The sequence below is a fragment of the Prunus dulcis genome, chromosome 4 (genome assembly GCF_902201215.1).
Source record: "Prunus dulcis chromosome 4, ALMONDv2, whole genome shotgun sequence".
Classification (NCBI taxonomy): domain Eukaryota; kingdom Viridiplantae; phylum Streptophyta; class Magnoliopsida; order Rosales; family Rosaceae; genus Prunus; species Prunus dulcis.
Genome location: NC_047653.1, coordinates 9167784 through 9192572, shown reverse-complemented (window position 1 = coordinate 9192572; position 24789 = coordinate 9167784). Strand labels below are relative to the sequence as shown.

Sequence of the window (24789 nt, the reverse complement as noted above, 5' to 3'; positions counted from 1 at the left end):
TCAACGTTTCATGTTCATTCATATCATCTGCTTCGTGTTGTCCCATCACCTTTCTGTGATTCTCTCTCTGTTTGCGTTACTTCCCTCCGGTTACTTTAACGGTCACCCCTACGACACCGTTTCAGGGGTTGGAAGGAAAACTAATCACAGTCGGAAGGGGTTGCTTCCCTTTCTGCACATTGGTTTCTATCTCTCTCTTTTTTCGCTTTCCCGATTTTGTCTTTCTGGGTTTTCTTTGATTTGGTTAGCCTTCTCTGTTTTCTTGTTAAATATTTGAAGGGTGTGAATGTCTCATTGTTGATTTTCCTTTTCCGGGTTTTGGTTCATTTATGGCGTTTGATGATTTCTTCAGTTCAAGTTTCAATATTGGGATTTTCCTTTTTCTAAATTCTCTGATATTTTGACTCTGAATATGTGACTTTTTTTTAAGCCATTGGAAGAAAGTTTGGTTCTTTTTGTTTCTGTGGGGGGATGAGGGGGGTTAGGTGTTATTGTAAAGTGTAAATTAGAGAACCCAGCAGAAAACATAAACTGCAAAGTGGTGCCTTTTGGATTGAAGAAGAAGATATGGACATAACAGAGGTTTCAATAATACACCATGTGGGGATTGTGTTATCTGTGCTTTGGTTGCTTTCTCACTTCAATTGCTACCACCCAGTTGCCTACTTTGCCTCTCTGATTTATCTCTACCTGGTAAGGATCACTTCTCTTACATTTTTGTTTTCATTCAAATTACAGCTAGAAAGTAATTAAGCTTTTTTTCTTTAGGCAGGGAATTAGAATCATGTACATTATAGTTTGCTAGATTTGTCTGCTTAGAGAGTATGGGATTTTGCTTGTTGATTTAATTTGGTAAGTTGCTAATTAAGGGATGTGATAATTTACGATATGTAATTTAATTTGGTAAGTTGCTAAAAGGGATATGCAATTACAGTCCTTAATATGAACTTTCGTCTACTTTTGAAAGGTTCACGAGCAGTATGTTATGAGATTGCGGAAGAAACTACAATTTGAGGAAAGGAAACAGGCTAATCAGAGACGGGTAATCTTCACTTTTTCTATTGTGTGTTTCTGGTTGTGGTTAGTATTTTTCATTTATTAGTCCTCCAGGTGGGAGGGAACTTCAAGTAAAAGAGTCCATGTTGAATCTTTATAGCCATTTCCAGAAATGTTCTTGGATATGACTGAAATTAAAGTCTTAATTTGAGCATCTATATTTGTGACTTTTTGTTGGTTAGTATTCATTGTTACGTATGTGAAAATTAAGCGGGCTTTTTAAGAATTTATTAGTGAATTTGCATGGCACTACAATACTTCATTTAACTTGTATTGCTTTTTCCAATACTTTAGGTGCTTTCTGATTCTGAAACACTGCGGTGGTTGAACCACGCAATTGAAAAGATATGGCCTATATGTATGGAACAGATTGCTTCACAGAAGATTCTTCTCCCCATCATACCTTGGTTTTTGGAGAAGTACAAACCATGGACTGCCGTATGACTTTAACTTCTAACTTATTTAAATCCAATACAATGGTTTTGATCGTTCTGTTCATTTGGATAATGACTTGGTGCAAAGTGCTCTGTTCTGAAGACTCTTGGATTTTATTTATTTATTGTGTATTTATTTCAAATTGATGTACTCTTTAGGTGCAAATTTTAGCTGAATGATCTTTAAAGCTTTACTTCTTAACTTTTGACATGGGAACATCTAGAGCTAATCATATTTAATTTTGATTGTTTTTGAAGTGGGATCTACCTTTCGTTTTTTATGTTTGCATTGTTGTAATTTCTGGTATGGTTACCTTATTTACTAGCTTATATGGATTGTGATTGAACGAGATTGTTGAGTGATCTTGAACCATCAATGAATGTAATGCTTTGTTAGCTCTTAGTTGAGTGATATTTATATATTTATATTTTAATTACTACGTAAGTGGCAAAAACTGTTTATGTTGCATCCGCATCTCATATGAGCATTCAAATTTTTTGACATAAGTATGACTAGGTTTGGATTATATTTATTGTAGACTAGAGGTTTTTCTTTTTTGTGTGTATACCGTAGTGTCATTTTGATCGTTCTCCCGAGTAGATGGTTCATTTCAGCTGCATGTATATGTGGGAAACTACTTATACTTGATATCGTGTGGTTATATTTTGATACACATTTTGAGTTATTAATGGTGAATATATGTTCGCAGAAGCAAGCAGTAGTTCAGCACCTTTACTTGGGAAGAAATGCACCTATGCTCACAGACATGAGAGTGGTTCGCCAGTCTACTGATGATGACCACCTGGTATTCTTTACTTTCTCTGGAAATTTTGGATCAATCATTTTTATGCGCTCTTCTCAGCTGCATTTCTAGAATTCAGGTAAGCTAAAGTACTAAATTGTAAATAAATGCAGGTTCTGGAGTTGGGATTGAATTTTCTGACAGCTGATGATATGATTGCAATACTTGCTGTGAAGTTGAGGAAAAGACTGGGTTTTGGGATGTGGGCAAAGTTGCATATTACAGGCATGCATATTGAAGGGAAGGTATGGACTTTGACTAAATGTAGGTTAAGATGTGATCTTAAGTCATTTGAAATTTGAGTGAGTTGGGTCAGGCAATATATCTCAGGCAAGTAATCTTTTGCTAAACATGAAATATAGATTGAAGATATGCATAATGTTCTTTATACGGTGCCTCCATATAAACTAAATTTTTGATTGATCGTTGCAACCCCTGAGTTCTTATTAGGTAGTGTAACTACTTGTAATCTGGAAATATGTAAGATATATGTTAGTAGATGTCCGAGTGTTTAAACAATAGTGAAAACATTTTATGGAAAATAGAATGTCCGGAATGGCTTGCAAAAATGACTTATATGTTCTGAACAAGCTGTGTTTTTCTTTTTCTTTTGTAGGTCTTGATTGGAGTGAAGTTTCTTCGCAGGTGGCCTTTCCTTGGCCGTGTGCGGTTATGCTTTGTTGAGCCTCCATATTTTCAAATGACTGTGAAGCCTATTTTTACTCATGGCCTTGATGTTACAGTACTCCCAGGGATTGCTGGATGGCTGGTATCTTTTATTGACGCTGATAAATTTGAACTCCCTTGATTTCTCCCTCTCTGACTCTGTGTGTCTCTCTGATTTGCTCTTTTCTTTATTCTATTTCCCAGGAGAAGCTTCTTTCCATTGCCTTTGAGCAGACACTTGTTGAGGTATGGATGTTGGACTTTGACCCTCCTTTATGTAATTCTCTGATATCCAATGGGCTATGCTGTAAACAGTCTTTCATATGTTGGCAACACTTTTGTTAGAGTGTTGTAAATCTAATTTTTCATTATCTTTGCAGCCTAATATGCTGGTTGTTGACATGGAGAAATTCGTTTCACCGAAGTCAGGTAATTATGGATATATTATACATATGCAAACACGCATGTATTTATGTATTTTGAAGAACCTTGTATAAATCTTTCCTCACATTAGTTTTTCATGAAGAACAAAGTTTAACCAGTTGGGCCTAAATTGTAAATTGTAGTGCTTTCAAGTTTCAATACTTCAACCATCACTGGGGAAGTTTATTATTTTGGCGTAGTAGCTTTGTCACTCTAAAGTAGTTAGTTTTGCATTTTAAGAACTAAGGTTCTTTTTCCCTTTTTCCCTTTAAGCAGCTTAAATACCACAGCAGTAATAATTGGTTTTTAAAACTTTGAATTGTATGCAGAATATCTTCCTTTTGGAATGACAAATGTCATGTGATGTAAGGAGATTATTGTTACCTTCTACTTCCCTTGCATCTAGTCTCTTGATAAAAGCTCCTCTAATTCCTTACTACAGTTGTTCTTTTTAACTTCTGTAATCATCATGCTCTGTCTCCGTCTCTCTCAGAAAATGTGTTTCCCAAATGTTTGAATTAATAATAGTGTTCATTTGATTGACAGAAAGTTGGTTCTCTGTGAATGAGAAGGAGCCTCTTGCTCACGCCAAAGTAGAGGTTATTGAAGCATCTGATATGAAAGCTTCTGATATGAATGGTTTGTTCTTTTCTTTGTTTGCTGGTACACTGATGTTCACTCACATCATAGTCTGTTTAAAATTTTATATTTAACGAATAGACCTATTCTGTCAGGATTCTCTGACCCATATGTGAAGGGGCAATTAGGCCTTTATCGGTTCAGGACTAAGATACAAAAGAAAACTCTGGCTCCAAAATGGCGTGAGGAATTTAAGATCCCCATTATTACATGGGAGTCACCTAATATACTGGCTATTGAAGTTCGTGACAAGGACCGATTTGTTGATGATGCCCTTGGGTTTGTTTCTGAACTTTTGAATGTATTATGCTTTCTTGTGTGCTAGGTTTATTTTAATCCTTGGACAAAGTACTGTTATATTTATTAATTGATTAGTTGTCACACAACACGAAATGAATGACTTCATAATTTTAGTTGCTGACCTTGCTGCTACTACAAAATTTTCCATGTTACTTTTTTGTTGTTGTTGTGAATCTCTAATTATCTTGTCAACCAATTTTAGTATGTTGGTTTCTGGTGTCTGCTTACTTTGAATTTTGTTTATTACCTTTTTGGACCTTAATATCCTTTTGAACTGTTCTGTAAGTGCTGTTTTAATTGGAGGACTAACTTACCTCTTATTCTATATCCAGTGAATGCTTCATTAACATTGCTGATCTTAGGGATGGCCAGAGACATGACATGTGGTTGCCTCTTGAGAACATTAAAACAGGGAGGCTACATCTTGCAGTAACTGTTATTGAAGACAATGTGAAGGTACCTTTTTACTTTCTCTCAACTGTGGTTTACTCATTACGAAATGAAAGCAAATAGATTCGTAGTTCTAGTTGCGGTATAGGCAATGCTTTCCACAGGTGCTCAAGTGTGCATTCAAGAGTTGACTTGAGCCACTTACATATTCAGGGGGATGATCATCCAGTTGTCCAGGAAAAGGTAGATGTGGAAGATAAAAGAAATTCCTTTGCCAGTGATGCTAATAAGAGTAGCTTCTCATCTGCATCATCAGAGAAGTCCCATAGGGTGGCAGACAATTTTGAGCCCATTGATGTTGAAGGCCAAAAAGAAACTGGTATATGGGTCCATCACCCAGGAAGTGAAGTTTCACAAACTTGGGAGAGTAGAAAAGGAAAAGGCCGACTCCTTGATAACGAGATTCAAAATGATGCCGGCAGCTATAATTCAGTCATATCTGCAACCCAAAATAATGATGACAGTGGCACAGATAGAAATCCCGGGGAGAAACGGCGAATGAAATCAGTTCGCAAGGGTCTAAATAGGATCTGTTCGGTGTTCCACAGGAATTCCAAAAAGGACTTAAGTTCAGATAGCTTTAAAGAGTCTGTTCGTTCTGCACATATTAATCTTAGGGCAGTTCATGAGAAGGAGATTGGGGTAAAATTTATTGTGGAAGACGACCTTTCTGGACCTCTTTCTAGTAAGCATGGTGAAAAATCTACTCGGAACATAAAGCATTCTACAGGGAAAGATTCTGGAAAGTCTCAAACTGGTTCTTCTGCAGTTACGGAAGGAAATTTTTTAGAAGATTTTAACTCTTCTGATGATGATCCTCTTCCCAAACAAATTGTTCTAAGAGAAACTGCAGTAGATGCTGAAGGCCAAAAGAAGAAGGTTGTATTGAAATCTTTCTGATTGGAAATACATTGTGGCTCAAGCAATGATTAATTTAACTCAAAGGAGCATGCGTCACCTCTGGTTCTTAAGCACTGTTGTAGCACTGTTGCTTGTCGCATTCTCGTCCTTTCTTATCTCTGTGATTTCAGACTTGCTAATTGTGCAGTTGACAAGGTACTGTCGCAAGCTGTAAGGGATTCCCATTTGTTTTCATAGGTAGCCTTCCCTTTTGTGAGGTTGATTCTGTTCTATTTCACCAATGCTTCTTTTGGTGTACATTCTATCATATCCGGTGAAGAAAAACAGCAGCATGGAGTGATGCCTCTATACCCAAGAAAGAAAAACCATGAAGGTGAAACTGTGGAAAAATTTCAAGATACCGGCTCAGGGTCGTATTGGAGGACTCTTTTTATCACAAATTCTTTTTGGGTAGAGGGGATTTGGCTTTTTGACGCTCTACAGACCTAGACCTTCATATGCTTGTCCTGTCAATCTTTTAGCATTCCTAGTTTTGTTGTGTTGATTTGGAAATGCTATGAAATTATTCACAACATTGGTTTGTTTTGTTTTTTCTGTAAAGAAGGAAAATCTTGTATGGAAAATTCTTTCATTATTGAACATGCAAAAGTATATAGTTTCACTTTTGAGATGGTGATGAACCAAGAACAATGATGATCTTTTTGTAGTTGCCGGTAGGATTAGACAAAATAAAACAAAGCATACCACAAAACAGGACAGCAAACACATCTCCCAACAATATAGCACTGCTACAAAAGAAGCAGCTCAGAGTGGAAGAGAGAAAAGGGCCACTTAAAATAGGGTTTAAGCAATCCAATAACATTAGAAAAGAAGCCATTAACAAGTATAATTTACATCCTCTCATCAAGCCAAAGGATATCCTCAAGTCAATCCCCATCAGCTGAAGCGATAATGAAGCAACCTTGCAGCCATGTCTTTGCTACTGGAAGCAAGGAAATCTGTAGTTCCAACTCATTTCCCAGAAAGTATTAACATTCATAATTCATCTCTGTGACATTAAAGGACAATAATTCTGAACCTATTTCCCTTAATTTCAATATGTTATGAGATGAAACACTCTTCAGCTTTTTCCATTCCGTAATTTCGACTCTCAAGCAGGACTTGATATCAAAGTGATTTTCAACTTACATGACTTCAAAATCGTTTGAAGAACCCATAAGCAACGTCACCACAGTCATCCACTTTATGTGATTTAATTATCTACAATTTCTTCATAGGAAATACAACAATGGCTGCTCTTCTCTGAAAACATGCTTTTGAGGATCTGCCTCCACATCCCCATCTTCGGAAGAAAGCCTTGTCTTATCATCTGCTTTAAAACCCAATCCACATCCTGCACCAGATTTTCTTTGCACAGCCCATGAATCAACGCCTTGTACGATACAAAACTCGGGCCAACGCCCTTAGGGATCATCCAACTCATAAACTCTTTGGCCTCAACAAACCTCTGTGCATCAAGAAAACAATACAAAACCTCCTGATAAGACCCTGCATTTGGATCACACCCCTTGCCTCTCATTTCCTCCAAAAGCTTAATCCCCTCTTCAAATCTCCCCTGTTTCCTGAGCCCCGCTATCAATATATTAAACGTGATGGTATCCGGATCTATACCCTCATTTTCCATCCTCTTTAACATCCCAAAAGCTTCATCCACCTTCCCATTGACACACAAACCATGCATAAGTGTTGAAAAAGTTAACGCATTTGGTATACACCTTTGCTTAGGAAATTCATCGAGCACCTTAAGTGCAGCATCCAATTTCCCATACTCGCATAGTCCCTTGATGAGTATATTAAGGCAACAAGCATCAATCTCAATACCCAGCTTGGGAGCCTCCAAGTACACCTCATGAACAACATCAAACATCTTGGTCGAAACGAGCAAATGCAGCACAAAGTTGAATGTTTTCACAGAAGGCCAGCAACCATAGTTGGGCATATCATAAAGGGTCTCGATGGCCTTGTTTATAAGACCACCCACATTGCCATAAGCCTTAATAACAGTGCGAAAGAAGTTGTCAGACAAACGGCATTTGCTTTCGGATTTGATCCTGGCCATGACATTGTCAATGGCGTCAAAGAGGCGGGCTTGGGCAAGCTTGTTGACGACCAAAGTGTAAAGAGCTTCATTGGGTTTGTAATCTTTGCGCTTGGAGTAGTGGTCCAAGGCTGTGCGGACAGAGTTGGGGTCTCTGAGGGACGTGAAGACTTGCAAGACTTCATTTGGGGCTAACCAGTCTTTGTGGTGCAGCCTTTTTGGGATATCAGATGAGGAAGATGATGGGAGTGTGGAGAAAGATGGGTTTTTGATGAAGGTGGAATGAGTTAAGCGAAAAAAGATCGGATTTTTAAGTGTTTTTGTAGATCGTGAAATCATGTTCTTTCTAAAATGTTAAGACTAATTACGGTGTGAAATCTTCCAACTTCTTTGGCTTAGGTCTAAAAGTTTTATTGGAGGGCATGACTGTTCAGGTGGGTAAAATACTCATGGGGCTTGTTGGAGAGAGTCATGCTGTTGTGTTGCTTCGGGTTTTTGGTTGTCTGAGGTTACGGTGATGGAGAATGAAGGAATTAAAAACGTGTTGCATTCAAGAAAGCTTCATGCGGGTTAGCTCACGTTGTGAGGGAAGTTGGGGAAATGGGTTAGATTAGGATAGGTCAAAGGAATCGATCCACCTAGGTTGTCATGTGCCATATGTATTGGTATTAATATTGATAAACAAGTTTGCTGTAAAACTAGAAAAAGACTCCCAACTCTTCTGAATCTGTCACCAATAATTTTATTGATTTCAATATTAGATATACAACATTGTCTCAATGGACCCTATAGTATCTTTCATTTCTTAACTAATGAAACTATATCTTTTATGCCGGTGATTGCATGATCTACTGATATCTGCTGCATATGTATAACAATTCCAAAACCTATAAAGATTTGTCAATATAATTTGACTGTACAGAATATATACTAAGAATCATTCAGGGCCAATAAAATCATCTGTTCTTCTTCTTCCCTGCAAGAATTGGTTGGATTTGTAAGTGCCTATTGAAGGCCTCGTTGAACAGGAAACGAGTCTGGAATGCTGATAAAATCGGAAGCCAGGAAAAGACAGCAATAGGTGCAAAGAGAGCAACTCCCATTCCGTAATCGTATGTTTTAGCAAGTACTCTGGTGAATTCCCACAATCCAGTATTCTCTATCAGGGGTCTCACAGCTTGTGCAAACTGAACCAACAAAGTTATCAGTTAAAGAATAAGCAGGAAAAAAATGCAGCCTGAAAGAAAATAGATCTCTATTATCATAAACTTACCAATATCAAACCCCACCCTGTTGGGAAAAATGCTAGAGAGCAGACAAGTATGTCCTTCCAGGATAGTTTACATACGAAATAGAGAGCAAGTATGACAGAAAGAACACCCAAGAAGAGGAAGGCTTTAAATAGCCTAAACACTAGGTGATATCTAGCACTGAACTGTTGCCTTCCAAGGTTCACTGCCTGCAAAGGATGACGAGTTCATGTGAGTGAAGCCAAGTAGATAAGTTGAGTAATCTCAAAGGAAAATACCTTCCAAAATCCAGACCATATTAACAATAAACCAGATTTTTAAAAGCAAAAACGAAGAGGAAAGAAAAGACAGATATGTTCTCCCTAATGGTATCTTAAATATGGACATAATTTCTAATAGAAGCCAATTGTAAGGTTTACCTTTACTATAAGGAAAACTGCGAGGATCACCATCCATGAAAGCAAATAAACCAGAAAATTCCTGCTGTTTTGGGAGATGTCAAGGTGGTAGACCAGACCATACTGATATAGGAAAAATCGAACGGAAAGGAGAATTTCAAACACCCTAGAAGTCATCCCTGAACGACGAAGATGGGCTTGCTCATCTATCCACCAAGACTGCCAACTTTTATCTTGTTGAACTCCAATGCCACCCTGTTGTCTGATCCACTTGTTCCAATCTTTCCAGTCATCTACTATCTTCTCCCAACTGAATCCAGAGGGATTAAAAAGAAATGGAGCGAACAACCAAGTGATTGACATGAACCAAATTGAATAAGTGATCAATACATATGCCATGTTGCTCTGATAGGACCGCCTAAACAAGTCATAAACAGTCAACAGGAGCAATAATTCGAATCCTTTCACAAAGTGGCTTCTTGAATATAACCTGTAGTTCTCAGTGAAGCTAGCATGAAACACGACGACCTTACGCCCAGTGGGTCTGTATTTAGCACCCCCATGCAGAATTGTTCGGCCATAATAATGAATTTTTGTGCCGAAGGAGAAAGTGAAGAAAACAGAAGCCAGCTGCAATTGCATCAGGACAAAATCTTTAAGTGCATTAAGGAACCCCTTCTCAAGTCCAATTTCCATCACCATTGGTAATCCTGTTAGTAGTCCAAGCTGTATAAATGACTGTGAGGCAAGAGCTGTTTCCAAGGATTGTATGTTCTGCAGTCTAGTTTCAATTATAAGCGCTTTTTCCAAGCCACTAAGGACAAGGTATAACTGTCCGTAGAGGAACACGTAGATTCCAATAATTGACATCTGACAGCAGAATTTCAGATCAATCACACCCCATGTTAGTTGAGTGGCAAGAACTTCAAAATAGAGCATTCAGAATAGAGGAAACAGCAATAAATAGATGTAACAAGACATATGTGATAATAAGACTATAAAGAATATCTACCATAGATGTATTGACTCCAGAAATACAGATTGACATTGTACATGAAAGAATATGTTTTATTAATTTACTCCATAGAATTTGCAGTTTGTTGACCCAAAAATTTTATAAGAAAAACAAAAGAATTTTCATCTTGCAATTTTCAAATGATCATTGTCAGTGACTGATATGACACTATGCCTAAAACCAGAGAAATTTATCCTAATAGCAACATAAATTTGTTTAGGGGTTGAAACAAATTACCAGGCTACTAAAGTAAAACCCAATGGTTGTGAAATAACAAGATAGCATCCGGAAGAAGTCAAACTGACGTCCAAGGTGGTATATATCACGGCTTAGAGTTTGTTCACTGTTTCCATTAGCAACCTTAGCTTCAAACTTTGATATCTGGTTCAGACTTACGTCACGCCCCTTGCCAACTTGCATGTACTCATGATAAGTTATACATCCCCGTCGTAAGGTACAGTTAAATCCTACATCATATCCGATGTAAGCAGTTAGAATAAATATTGAAAGTATAGGAATATGATTTCTAACATGAACAAATCTTACCAGCAAAAACATCCTCGCTCAGGTTAATTGTTTTTGATGCTTTGCTTATGCCACCTCTTGTGATGTGAAATAGCCTGTCAAATACATCCGGATGTCCATAATGGAACCGTACCCTATTTATTAAGAATAAATAATACGAATGAGAATGTATAATTATGAGCACTAAGATCTGTTGGACAACAAAATATTGTCAAAGGACCAGATACAACAAAATACTCTAAAATAGCACTCTGGTGGTTTGTAAACATACAACTAACTGACGTGCATACAAGTACAACTAGCATGGGTTACCAAGTGAAATTTTTTGTGGGCCCTACATTGGTTAAACTAGGAAAAGTTACGCAAACCAAACTAAATTTCACACAACAGATAGATAAGCAAGTGCACATGTGTTCATACATACAGATGCCCTCAATGTGATTGTAAAATGAACTCAGGAAACAAGGTATTATTACCTGAGTGGATTAGCAAGAAGCCTTTGACCAATGGTGACGAAGCTGGTCTCTTGATAAGACATGAACCATGCAAGAGAAGAAACACTGCAATGTGCGGGAAAATAGAAGAATCAGCTTAAAAGTTAAAAAATCACTGATTTGACTTCTCATGGGTGAATGCTAGAATAACTTGCTAGTATATAGACACTCAAGTGAAATAAATGAGCTAGTGATACTTTAGTAGTTTCAAACATTTCGTTCTTCACCAATAGCATTGACTGCGGGGTCTTATGACATCAGAAATAAAGTTTCCCTAGTCTATGGATCGTTACTTTGAAGCCAAGATTGCTTATGTATGGAAGAAACAATAAAAGAAATAGAAGAACGGACTTAGGTGTTTATTTATTTGTTGTAGTAAAACATCTGCAGGGAGTACATCTCGAAGCATAATACCTATCTTTTAATCTTTTTCAAAGCATAATACTTCCCAATGTAGCTTATGTAACTGAACAAATGCCAAATCAGATTTCCTATCATAAGGCATGCACTCATTGAGTCACATCTGACATAATGTGCTAATCAGAGTTTATAGGATTAGAGGACCTAACCTTCCTGTAAATACGTGTTCCCTCAAACCAAGTAGTGCAGGAGGTCTCCGTCCTTGGTTCTGAAGAAATTCTTGCAGGAGATTTCTCATTTTGAGTGCTTCTTCCAAATAACTATCCTATAAATCCAGATACTGTAAGAGAAACAAATATGAAAGTGACTAATCTTAAGATACTGGACAAGTAGCCTACTTGATTCATATCAATGGTTTGGAGAGCTTCACCACGAGTGAAGATTATTCCATGATTCTGGTTTTCGGGCTTCCCTTCTCCAATAGTTGGTGGACCAGGAAGCTTTATGCGATATATTTCCTATGAATAACAGCAACGCAGATGATGTACTTTATTGGTTGAATAAAAAATTATAAGAAATGATGGCAGCTGCATTGAGCATTTGATATAATAAACACAACTCTAACATTTATTTCCATTAATAGAAATGCAAATCCAATTATAAACAATATAAAATTGTGTGTTTAGACAAAGAGGTTCCAAACTACTCTTCTTTTGATAGGATATTGTAATGAATTTCCTTGATGCATATGTTGAAAAAAAGCAATTGGAAACGATTATAAACAATATAGAAATTTCCTGTTTGGCAAAGCAGGTTTGTATAGTAACTTCTGTATCTTTGAATTCTAACTCCTTCCTAGCCCAAAAAATGGACTATCTAGTCCCAAGTGTTCAATAATTTCTATTCACTGGCACATTAAACTCATCCGATTACTTTGTTAGTTTGTCAAAGGAAGTTATTAATAGACATTATAGAACAGTACTGCACATTGCTCTGTGAAAAATAGATACGCAAGCTAGCTACATAAATTAATGGTACCACATTTCTAACACTTTCCAATTATGTATCATAAGTTAGTCCTTACCTGATCAAAACCATTGACAGCTTTAACCAATACAGAAGAATAAACTTTGCGAGGCCTGTTTTCCACCATCTCTTCTTTCTCCTCAACGTAAGCAACACGCAGAGATGGGTATCTTCAAGCAATAAATTCTAGAGTCATATGACTTCTAAATTATATTTTAGAAGTTGTGTACTTCTGCAATAATTCTTTTCTTTCCTGGTAGAAGAATACCTTATCATCAAGTCAATAATGTCTTGTGCATGTGGATCTCCAGAAGCTTTTTGTGATCCAAACAATTGACAAGAAAGTACATATGTAAATTTCATGTCTGCTATTGCATCTAGCTGGGCAGATAACACACGATTTCTACTTTCAACAGCATCATAACCTTCAAGAATATCTGGATCAACAGAATAAGCCACATGGCATATAAATGCTACTCAAAACTTCTAACTAAAAACTTCATCAATGCCATTTGGCATCAGAATGGACAATAATTAAAGAAAATATATGGCATAGAATTTCGAAGTGGTATAGTAAACATCAAATGAGAATACCCATTTTCCAGATTCAAGAATACAAACCTTCATCTTCAGCCACATCAAGGAATGCTTGTAATTTTAAGGCTTCTCTATAGTACATCATTCCTCTAACTGTTAAAACCATATACACGAAACTGGAGGTTATTAAAATGACCAACTGATCTACTGGGTTTAGATTAATAACAAATCTTATGAAGCACCTGTTCTGCTTAGCGTTTGGCCCCGGTAAGAAGCCCAATTTCTAAGATCTTCCTCCTTGCCTTTATCTTTCAATCCATCCAAGTTTTCACAACCCATGCGCTCCAAAAAGTTTTTCCACTCATCTAAGAAATATGAGAGTCAATTGCTATGAGATAAACCAAACAGATAGACCACAATGTAACTAAAACATTCACTAAAGTAGTAACCTGGAAATATTTTTTGCATGTAAAAGATGATGGAGACCTCTCGTTGGCTTGAATGAAGCTCCTTCATTGAAAAATTAATATCCTCCATGTAGTGTGGTGTCATAACACTATATCAACAAAAAGTTAATCAGATACAAATGATGGGATTGCTTAGAAGATTCTAAAAGTTTGTATGATTTCCATTCACCTCCAATTGTTTGTTAAGGTTAATGTCACCATCACAATGTTCCTACGATCAGTAGCTATCATAATTTCATAAACTAATGAGAAATATAATATGATGATAGAGTTATTTAAATCTTATCATATAAAACTTAATATTTATTTTTCTCCTGATGAATAATATCATAATAGATTCATTCAACTAAAACAAATGAGGAGGACAAAACAAGTTATATAGCTTGAAGTAAAGGTACGTAAAGAGGAGAAGCCACACCTATCAATCAAAGACTCACTAATTTAATCCCTTTAAATCTATGAACTTCTAAGGCAATTCAGAAACTGTCTATTGACTTCAATGACCAAAAAATTTAACAGATGAACTAAACACATGGCTGAACGAAAACAAAAATGAATAGAAATTCCATCGAGAGAAGAAGCAAGACCAGAATGGCAGCATATTGCACAATTTGGGTGCACTGGGCATATTCATAAAGAGAGAAGTGGCGAAAAATGATATGCGTCTCCGAGCCTCTAAGTTCGTTGGAATGTCCATTGCTGTATCTTTGACAGTAAGCAATAGATGAAAACGCTTGATCTGCAATTGAAACAGTTTAGTTATTATAGGTCCAGTGCTTACATGCAAATCCAGGTGTGTGTTTCATATTGTTTATATGTAGATTTATACGATATACTTACCCATTTGCTTATGTGTAGAAATATTAAGCTCAGACATGTTTGCAAGTTAAATATGGGAATCATGTTGATTATTGAACCTTAAAACTGATGGAGTGTTGAAATAAATAAATCGTTCACATTCTAATAGCTAAAACTTTTGTGGACTTGGTAAACTAACGAAACTTAACAGAGAGAATGGTAGGAAAACATCAATAAAAGTGAAAAGAGGGTAATGAATATCACCTGCTCATTCAAAGCAGCACTGTCTGGCAAAGGGAAATGGATGGAACTCTTGCTATCAGCAGACCCAAAAAGTTCTGGTTCAATGCTTCTATTAAAATCAACAAAGTCCATGTCGATCTGTTGGAATGAGTATAGCAACTCCAATATCCTGCTTGAATACATGAATAGTTGTGATGTGCACCAAATGAATTTATCTATTCCAGGAATAAAGTTTGAATACAGCAAACCTGAAGCCACTAGTCATCATATCATTGGTTACAAGCTCAAATATATCTTGGAGAATTTTGATAACTTTACCATGATGGTCTTCATTTCCCTCAACCTTACAACATTTCATACAAAAGATCAGGATGGCTTAAAGTACTGATTTTTATAAAGTATGTGATCAACAATAACACAATGACTTTGCAGGAAGTGGAATAGTCACCAGAAGTTCCATTAACTCAATACATTTGGCTAGAAGAAGTGGAAGTTCAATCATCCTAAAATCCTGAAGAAGAGTTGATCTTGCAATGCTTTCTTCAATTTCAGTAAACATGGCAGATACAATCCTGATTCCAGAAAAAGAAAAAGAAAATATTCAATTTACAACAATGATATACATTAGAAGTGGGATCAGAATGCTCATGACTCTCCATTACAATTTCCTACCAGCGGTTAAAAAGACAAAACACACACTGCATACAGGCACACCCAAGCACACACACATACATATATTTGTGATATGTCCCTACCTTTTTTCAAGATCACCAACAACGAGGATTTCAAGGATGTACTTCAATGATTCGTAGCACTCCTTCACAGCACAGTACATGTACTCATCTTTTTTAATTTTTCTGACAAGAATCTCATCCTTCCCCACGAAATCCTTTGCAATACTCAATGCTGTTGAAAACTAGTATGCAGAGGAGACATGTTTGGACGTGAACCAAATAGAAAACAAATTGAAAATATGAAAGATTTTGAATATAGAAGATACCTTATTCGCAAGAAGGAAAACAGGCCAACGGACTATGCCAGAAAATAATTCTGATGACATAGGCATTGTCATCAAATCCAACTCCCTATTTTAGAAAATAATCTTGTAAGGTATTTCTTAAAGCTTTGCTGAAAAACACATCAGTACCAATTTAGATCACCTGTTGTTTATCAAGTCCTCCGTTCGGAAATTATTGATAATTTGGTTCCACACTAATACAAACTTGGCAACACCATTTTTTTCAGTCTTTGACACCTGAGAAAATATGAGATTTAGCAAGCGATTCTTCATGGAATTTGATTTAATGAAAAAATTAAAGCCTCATACCTTTATGAATTTATTGTGAAAGAAGCCTGTTTTTCTCTTTTGATCATTTCTTGATGAGGGTGGGATAAGGGAAATATTGAATGCAGAAGGCAAACTGTGAAACCGACTTCTCAACATTCCCAAAGTCCGAATCTAAAGTACAGAAGAGGAGTAAGACAGGTACCAAAATGCCTTTCAGGGAAAAAAAGAAGCACAACTTACCTCACCAAGGTGATGCAATATGCCATAGACTCCACCAAAGATTGTGCAGAAAACAGAATACCATATCTGAGTGTCCATAAAATACACCTAATAGATAGAAAATAGAAAAATTGCACATGAGTGTCTGGTATCAAGTTCAACAAGCATACAAATAAAAGTAAAACTTCTCCTACAGTTATGTTACAATAAAAATTAAAATTCCATTATGTTCATCTTTACTTTCTTATTGAACGATATTTTTAATCTCAGCTTGATTTCATTTCTAAGAATGGATTTATGATGTTAGTGACCAACCTATTAAAATTTACTTCTATCCATCTGAAAAAACAGAATGTTGAACATAAAAGAGAACTACTTTAAATACTTTACAGAAAACTTACAACTATTATTGGAGCCCATACAGCAACAATTGCACCAGCATTACTCTGAACTGCAAGAGAACAATTTTTTTACATAAATATAATGGAAAATTTTCAACTCCCTGTATTGATGATGTACAAAAAGATGGTAAATACCTTTTGGAAAAAGCTCATGCCACTCGTACTTTTTCACACCAATTTTCATGATCTGTTTTGTTGGTTCTATGAGTGGTTTTATCTGCAATTTTCCATAGGCCATGGTAAACAATAAACATTAAGAAAATTATTTTAAAACATATTTCACATTCAAAGTTGTGTGAACATTATTTCTTCTACAACCCTTCTATTTTCATCATCAAGCAAACTCTAGAATCCAGTGAAGTTAGTACCCACCTCAAAGTAGTAGCTGAAAGAAAATTTGCTCAGAAGTACAAGTACCCAAAACAATGTATACCTATGTAGTAAGAAATAAATTACATTAGGGCACAATAAATAAAGGAACAAGGTACCTGATAAGTATTTATAATAGGGTTTGGTATACATACTTCAACACTGAAAGTTGGCTTTCTTGCATCCCACGCCCAATATATAATCCAGGCTATGTGATCAGGAAAAAAAAAAAAATCAATATATCCACAATGTCCAAAACCAAAAGTGAATTTGTCAGGTACATAAGATAAACCATATCTAGTCAACCCAAAATTAGGCATATATAGCAACAGTTCTTCGTTGATCATGAGCACGGTATTTACCCCCAAAACAAATCTTTTAGAATACATTTATGGCATATAATTTTGACTATGCCACTCTTTGAAGCTTGCAACTTTCATATGTTCAAGAAGAAAATAANGTCAACTCGGATTGTTGTCTTTAATGTCATCAGTTCATAACCAGTAGTGTTATTAACTTATTACAGAGAACTGAAAAAACTGAGAAAGATTCTATGTTAGAAGTATTCATTGCAAGATCAGATTCAAAATCATCAAAACTTTCTTCAAAGACTGATCCAGAAGTAAAATCAAGTGGAAAACTACATGATAAACCTACCTGTGTCCACCAAGACAAAATGGTGCATATCCGGTGATTTGAGATCTCGATGTATTTGCGAATAGAAGGAACCAAAAATAACACCATCTCAACTGCGTTAGTTGTCAAATAAATTGCAACTGCAACCATATAGGAAGAGAAACACCACTCTTGAAGCCAGCTTTCATATCGTGTGGGATAACAGGTATATTTTCTTCTAGAATTAGCATAATATACAGGAAGAATTATAGTCCATATTACTGCAACAACCAGCTTCATAACATGTTTTAATTTTTCAGAGAACTCCATCGTTTGTCTGGCTTTCCATGTAAAGCCAATGTCGAGTATTGCTGCAATCCCAACCCTCTATTAGGTTTCCATTATGCATTTATAAAAGAACTTAAAAACAGTAATATTCAGTTAATAAATACCCAAAAAGGAAAGGGAAAATAACAAGTACATAAAAGACATCGACAACATAGATATCTCCATTAAAACTTCTAACGAGACTAAAACCAAAGGATTGATAAACAAGGTAACACAAACTAAAGCTTTATTCTGACCAAAAACCTAACAAATCATAACAAGACTATGTCGAAAACATGATACGCCTCTAGTGATTCTACTTTAAGATATTTGTTCAATACTGTGACAGTAACAAGATAAAATCATACCTCGTATGAGTTTAAGAAATGCAGATGTAATGAATACGCTCATGACGTCCTCAAATATAACCTTGTCAAACAGTTGAAGTGGAGATTCCAATTCATGGCATGCCATAATGATCAATGCCTACAAAGCAAAAGAAATTAATAAGCAACACAGGAAATCATTGTAAGAAGGAAGCAGTTGGTAAAGAATTCATTCTAAATTTTAAGTGCACCTGAAGTGAAAGAATAAAAAAGCTCCACATTCTGTCAAAGCTTCTGAAAATTTGCCAAAACGAACGGACTTCTACAAAATTTGTTTTCCCTAACCATTTTGGTTCGTGATCTTCTTTTTTAGTTGCCTGGTATAAAAGAAAAACATGAGAGAAACATGAAAAATAATCAAAATATGGATTTGTTAACTCATAGGATTGTAAACTTTAAAAATCAGTCTACAATTTCGCAATGCTAGGAAAACATAAAAGTGAAGACAGAGCCCAAGAAAATTGCCTACTTGCTTGTCCATTTCTGGCACTCAATAGTACACAAGCCAAGTGCAAAAATAGAATGTTAGCCCTTATTTTTCCATGCACCAACATTCCATTAAATTGTATCCACCAGAGAACAACAATTTCAAAGTAGTCAGAGTAGCATATATAGTCCAAGAAGCAACATTAATGTTAACTCCCATGTGTGAATGGTCCATTTTCAAATATGAGTAGAAAATTTGATGAAATTCAGTACAAAACAAATAGCCTCTGTTGTCATACTATAGTTATAATATTATATAAGACAACATTCTAAGTCAAATTAGCGCATCATATGAGAGAGATAATCAGTTTATGTAATACCCATTCTCTTCAACAACTAGAAACACTAGACTTCGAAATTCGGTTTGAAACCGTTAGGGAATGGACCAACAATGCACATCAAGCTAAAACGTTAATATCTCCCATCACATGCAGCCCCATCCTGCACACGGAAAGGCAGGCGGAGACACATATAGGCAGCCTCATCTTGACCTTGCAAATTAACAAATAAGTGGGGAATGGGAATGAACGGTTAAACATAGGACCTCCTCCTAGGACTAGAGCTTGATACTATACTAAACAACCGCTGGACCCATAAGCTTAAGCTATTAGAGTGAGCAAACAATGTAAATCAGGCTAACAAGTGTTACCTAAAAGCCATTCGTGTCTGATTGGATCTTACTATGAAATAACAAAGCACTCTAAAGTAGATTTTGAATTTGTGTACAAAAAGAAAAAGACCAGGTTTATAGATACCTATGCAAGACCTCTTAGAGGAAAACATGGTCCATAGTTTCTTCAACTAGAAAGAAACATTGGGTAGCTATACACATGAATACTTCTTAGCAAATTCATTTGATGTCCATGCAATTCATTATTCATTAAATGCAATCGTGGAACAAAAGTGCTATTTCAGTAATATGATTGCAAACTGATACATACCCCTACTTCATCTTCCTCCCCATCTTCCTTACTTCTTTCTTCTACAGAACCAGTGGATGCTGAAGCCTTCTTAGCCTTGGGTTTCTTTGAAGACGGTATGCAGAAAAAATCATGGTCTAGACGCATGGGCCAACCTATTTGGAAACAATCAGGAGACCTGCAAAAAGATAGTTGATTTACAGCCTCATGATCCTAACTCATTGGAAGCCAAACTTAGATCACATGCAGCAATGTATACACACACACGCACACACACACACATAGATAGACAGATAGATAGACCAAGTTGAATTCTGACCAAAAATACTCATTCAGATCATCATAGTTTCTCCATGTGGAATGGTCAGCTGTCCCACTTTTGCTTTTCTTGGCTTCCTTCAATTTCATTAATAAGTAACAGATTAGCTACAAAACTGGCTCAACTGAAACCATAGGGTGCATTCACACAGTACCTCTTTTATAACCGTGTATATAGGGGTAACCACATTGTTAAGGAAAGACTCAGACTGGCCTCCATATGCTGGCATGACTTTCTCCCATGATGTCAAGCTAACAGCGCCAGTTAGCATACCATGTAATTCATATGCCATCTTCAAGAAAACAAGAAAATAAGTAGTAATAATAATAAAAATCATGCAGACACTACAGAAAATAACTCATAATGTGAAATATATGTTAAGATGTTTTTGAATGGGCTATATGAACATGAAGTCTAAATCAGTCTTATGGAGCTACTAAATAATAGCAAGAGACCGTAAACTTACATGGTGAAATATATAACACAGACACTCTGGCATGAATCGCAAATTTGCAGCCTCCCCCCATATAAGAAGGTAAAGCCCTAGATACAAAAGTTTATACTGTTGGGCTTCTTGTTTCACATAAGGCAACCTGCAAATGTAAATAATGGAATTATAGTAAGGGGTTAATCAACATAGTTTAGGTAACTAGAATTGGTGAAATAGAAGCTGTCACAAATGAAAAACAGACAAAAATGCTATTATAGTAACATACAATCAGACAAAGAATGGAAGAGTAAAAGCAGAAGATTTAAGTTCGAAATGAATCAGATAGCAGACATTGGGTCAGAATACATCAGTAGAAAGAGAAAAAAAAGAAAGAATATTTCATTGGTTTGTTGATGATAAGTGGAAACTAGATCATTTAATCTTACCAGATGTTGCTTTTCCTACCCAAAAATTTGCACCAGTTTGTATAATTTTTAAAAAATTTCCGTAATAACTCATCCACTGAACCATCTCCTAACTGGCATCATAAGAATAAGAAATATTAGTACAAAAGTGAAAAAGAATATAGTATAAAACCAAAACGTATAAACTCCAGCAACATAAAAACCTTTAAGACTGATGTCTGCTTATGGGTTTTCCGTATGTGAATGTTAGCAAGGAGTAGAAGTAGATGTTCCCTCTGATTGGCCACATTTCCCTCCTGACATAAGACATCATATGAATCAAATTCTGAAAGTAAGAAACACAGATCGCAGCAGTACATGTCTAATTGGCCAACTGCTAGTACAGATGTTATGTCACACCATACAACTTATTGTAGGAGGGGAAGTAAATTAAAGTAAAATTTTGGAATAGATTACCTGAAATCCAAAGCAGTACTGAAGAAAATCAAACAAATCAATAAAGTCCCCATGTTTTTGAAAATCATTGGCCGAAGGTATACCACGAATATTGCGAATAGCTGCTACTGCAGCTTTAATCTGTATCATTTCATTAGATTATTAGCATTTTCATCCATATTTTACAATTCCGCAGGCTTTCTGCACTATCATGTACTGATATGACCACTTGGATCATTACATATATGTATAAATTACAAAGAAACAAGAACGCTTTAACAGCATCAGACCTCAGGTAGTTGCATGATTGCTTGCTGACTATCTCCAGGGTCAAGTGGTAGAATATTATATGGCACAAAGAGATCATTAGATTTTGTCTGGACGCCACCTCTATTAGCAAGCGCCTGTGGGACATATAACCAATAAATATGATAAATAAGAAGAAAAAAACATTTTGGGATTTTTAAAAAAAAAAAGAGACAAAAGCACTGATTTTGTCATCATAAAAGACGTGGGAAAATTAAGAATGCTTAAAATTTTAAACAGAAATGAGAAAATACCTGAGGACCAGTTGTATTTGAAACTGTCTTTAGAACTTCAAACAACACAGAACCAATTCTACGTGCATCTATCAACTTCTCCCTGTGACTATTCAGATAAATTGCCTCAAATTAGTTGTGCTTAGCAGACAAATCTATTAAATACTTTAATGCATTAGAAACCAAATGCATATCCCGATATATATATATGTGTGTGTGTGTGTGTGTGTGTGTGTGTGTACATATGGATGTATTTACCTATTTTCTAAATGAAATGATCCATCATGTTTAATGATGTACTCTTTGTAAGCATGATAAACACGCCTCAGTTCACGTATATCACTCATTTCCTTTCGTTTCGTTATTGTAGTTTCTTCATCCTATAACCCATTGAAAAAGAGAGAACATTTCAAGAATGGTAAGAAATCATTATTCCACACCTTAAGAAATCAACTTTTTGCTTCCACAAATACTGCTAGGATAAAAAAACAGTTAACAGACATGGGAAAAATAAGGCACACATCAGACTAACACAGATATATGAGAGAAAGGAATTATCAAAATTGGAAAACATAAACTACAGGTAATGATGATATTGAGAGAGAACTTAATCATAGAATCCATGGAAACATACAAAAAAAAATTGAATATTTAATGAAGAAATTTTTTATTTAAATAGGTTTCTAAATATATTGCACATCATAGTGATTTCAAATCAGCTGGTAATCACAGGTTTTGAGCCAGGAATAAAAACTTCATAGTACCTATTGTAGCACACGAACAACATTATTGTATGTTAAATTTTATACATTGTTGAAACAAGTTCCAATCAACTTTTCAGACAATCAGTTAATAGACATGTGCACCGTATCTGTTTAATGTTGTCTAGCCTCTAAGGCTCTGACTGCTAATTTGAGTCTTTAACTTAATCCTACTACATACATGCAAGTTATGCAATTACCCTGTTAGCAACTGCATATTTTTGTAAAGTATACTACAACGTGTGAAACCACCTGTTCAAGTCGCTGGAGAAGGGAAGTTTTGAATTGTCGAACACCCCGGCCACTAGAATTGCGGTCCATATTATGTGCTATTTCAAAGGCATGAAAGCGGCCTGCTCAATAAGATTCACTTAGACAATGTTAATGGCTCATGCATTCATTTGAACTCACAATGAATCACATTTGTATAGCATTGGGTTCTGCAATCTTTGGGAAAAAATGTGTTTGAATTGGAAATTAAAGGAAAAGAAAAGGGAAAGAAGTTTCATTTCAAAATGAGTGCAAACCTTTATTACTACTCGAAATTTAAACCAACAAGATCATTTCCTTCAACCATTTTTCCTATCATCTCTGGAAATTCCAACTTCCTAAGAAACTGTTGATTTAACCCTGTAAATTGAGATGAATGGCTATACCTTCTTTGACTGTTCAGGATGGTAAGGTAATTAAATAAACTGAATTTCTGCAACCAAAGTAGAAATCTTTAACACCCAAAAGAACAAAAGTACTACTCAAAGTTCTGTTACAAAAACTTTTGGCCCAGCTTCACATTTTGGTTGTTAGAATCAAAATTTCCCTTTTGGAAAACAAAGAATCAAAACTTTCACGAATTTAATTTGTATCAGTTCTCTAAGTGGCAAAATAGAAGATTAGTTCAAAGAAAACTTTCATCTCTGGACATGGAGCTGGAAAATTGCAATCAACATCTCCATTGTGCATATCAGCCAAAATATGAGCACTCAATGGACTTATCTAACATGAAACCTTCATCCTATAGTTGACAATTAAAGCCATTTGACTGACTAGTTAGTTAAGACTAGAAACCTCCAACTTTATCAGAAACAAGCTCACCCCTTTAAAATTCACACCTTGTAAAACAAACCCAGTTCAACAAAAACTCAACTTTAACAACTTACACAGGTAAGCAATACGAGGCTCGTCGCTTTCGATCAAATTTGCAACACGAAGAAACCTCTGGATTTCAGAAGCCAAAGAGGCAGGCAATCTTTCGCTCTCAAATGGCTCAGGAACATGATTGTGTTCACTTCCAGTGCCCATGGTAATGGACCTTGTAATGGGTCTTTTCGGCTCTGGTGGGTCATCTTCATAGATAGGCTCTGCAACCACAATCTCAGACATTGTTCTGAGCTCAAAGGGAATGATGGGATTGTGAACAAGGGAGAATATGACATGGGTTCAGAGTATATATGTGGGATCTTCGCCATGAGTTGCTTAATGTGGTCAGCTTTGGTTATGGGTATGCTTTTTTGCTTTCTAAAGTGTCGACTGCCAAGAGGATTTGTGATCTTTTTGCTTTTGCTTTTGCTTTTGAAGCTGTGATTTGCTTTCCCCCTGTTCTCTGAGAGAGAAGAAAGTGACAAAGTGAGAAGGCAGAGAGGGAGTTTTATGAATTTCGTTTGAAACTATGTTCTTTTTCTCTTCTTTTGTTAAAATGATTGTGAAACCCTTGATTACACGTGTTTTCTTTTTTCGAGCGAGTAAATGAATCCAAAGGTTTTTATTATTAATTATTTTTCAAATGAATATTCTTAATACTATTGCAAATGAATATTCTTATTAACGAATGACTAATGAAAAAAATTGTGCGGGACTGATTTTGCTACACATGTTGTAGAACAATCCGATTAAAAGATTACATTTGTTTAAATTTGATAATTAGTTTTTATATCTAAAAAACATGTTATCTTTTAATTATACTGCTTTACCATTTTATATTTTCATTTTTATTGTTGTTGCCAAAGTTAGAAAAAAGAGAATGAAAACT

At 35.8% G+C, this 24789-nt stretch overlaps 3 protein-coding genes across 4 annotated transcripts; 1 reads left to right on the top strand and 2 right to left on the bottom strand.

The window, feature by feature from the left end:
- Positions 1 to 6268, top strand: LOC117626536 (C2 domain-containing protein At1g53590). Of its 2 annotated transcripts, XM_034358265.1 has the most exons (12): positions 1 to 693; positions 968 to 1042; positions 1351 to 1494; positions 2201 to 2296; positions 2407 to 2538; positions 2910 to 3062; positions 3164 to 3205; positions 3340 to 3388; positions 3929 to 4021; positions 4117 to 4300; positions 4654 to 4777; positions 4925 to 6268. In XM_034358265.1, exons 1-12 carry the CDS (start codon positions 568 to 570, stop codon positions 5669 to 5671), a joined length of 1965 nt encoding a protein of 654 aa, XP_034214156.1. In that variant the 5' UTR covers positions 1 to 567; the 3' UTR covers positions 5672 to 6268. The 2 variants fall into 2 exon arrangements, with proteins under 2 accessions (XP_034214156.1, XP_034214157.1); XM_034358266.1 differs by lacking the exon at positions 1351 to 1494 and having other exon boundaries at positions 4925 to 5810.
- An 86-nt stretch (positions 6269 to 6354) lies between these two features.
- Positions 6355 to 8453, bottom strand: LOC117626600 (pentatricopeptide repeat-containing protein At3g14580, mitochondrial). The gene has a single exon (XM_034358353.1). The coding sequence runs from the start codon at positions 8067 to 8069 to the stop codon at positions 6885 to 6887; it is 1185 nt and encodes a 394-aa protein (XP_034214244.1). The 5' UTR covers positions 8070 to 8453; the 3' UTR covers positions 6355 to 6884.
- On the bottom strand, positions 8448 to 24374 carry LOC117626599 (putative callose synthase 8). Its single transcript, XM_034358352.1, has 41 exons — positions 23921 to 24374; positions 23016 to 23116; positions 22261 to 22382; positions 22024 to 22111; positions 21754 to 21867; positions 21485 to 21604; positions 21232 to 21324; positions 21050 to 21141; positions 20640 to 20766; positions 20328 to 20465; positions 20174 to 20250; positions 19876 to 20032; positions 18640 to 18765; positions 18431 to 18548; positions 17778 to 18106; positions 17276 to 17328; positions 17124 to 17184; positions 16887 to 16968; positions 16752 to 16801; positions 16372 to 16458; positions 16171 to 16302; positions 16004 to 16098; positions 15844 to 15928; positions 15599 to 15759; positions 15292 to 15415; positions 15092 to 15186; positions 14865 to 15012; positions 14390 to 14541; positions 13785 to 13891; positions 13578 to 13700; positions 13420 to 13488; positions 13067 to 13235; positions 12857 to 12968; positions 12171 to 12290; positions 11982 to 12097; positions 11395 to 11478; positions 10940 to 11052; positions 10631 to 10860; positions 9400 to 10248; positions 9004 to 9189; positions 8448 to 8917 (listed from the first exon to the last, which is right to left on the bottom strand). The coding sequence occupies exons 1-41, from the start codon at positions 24141 to 24143 to the stop codon at positions 8687 to 8689; spliced, it is 5859 nt and encodes a 1952-aa protein (XP_034214243.1). The 5' UTR covers positions 24144 to 24374; the 3' UTR covers positions 8448 to 8686.
- Between the last annotated feature and the right edge of the window lie 415 nt (positions 24375 to 24789).

What these genes read in the sequence shown, in the direction of transcription:
- LOC117626599 (XM_034358352.1), bottom strand. Translation starts at nt 24,143, where the DNA reads ATGTCTGAGATTGTGGTTGCAGAGCCTATCTATGAAGATGACCCACCA. An exon ending in AGCAGACATCAGTCTTAAAG is followed by an intron (nt 21,142 to 21,231) that starts GTTTTTATGTTG and finishes TTATGATGCCAG; the next exon opens with TTAGGAGATGGTTCAGTGGA. An exon ending in ATTATTGACTTGATGATAAG is followed by an intron (nt 12,969 to 13,066) that starts GTATTCTTCTAC and finishes TATTGCTTGAAG; the next exon opens with ATACCCATCTCTGCGTGTTG.
- LOC117626536 (XM_034358265.1), top strand. Translation starts at nt 568, where the DNA reads ATGGACATAACAGAGGTTTCAATAATACACCATGTGGGGATTGTGTTA. An exon ending in CAGGGATTGCTGGATGGCTG is followed by an intron (nt 3,063 to 3,163) that starts GTATCTTTTATT and finishes TCTATTTCCCAG; the next exon opens with GAGAAGCTTCTTTCCATTGC. An exon ending in TTTGTTGATGATGCCCTTGG is followed by an intron (nt 4,301 to 4,653) that starts GTTTGTTTCTGA and finishes TTCTATATCCAG; the next exon opens with TGAATGCTTCATTAACATTG.
- LOC117626600 (XM_034358353.1), bottom strand. Translation starts at nt 8,069, where the DNA reads ATGATTTCACGATCTACAAAAACACTTAAAAATCCGATCTTTTTTCGC.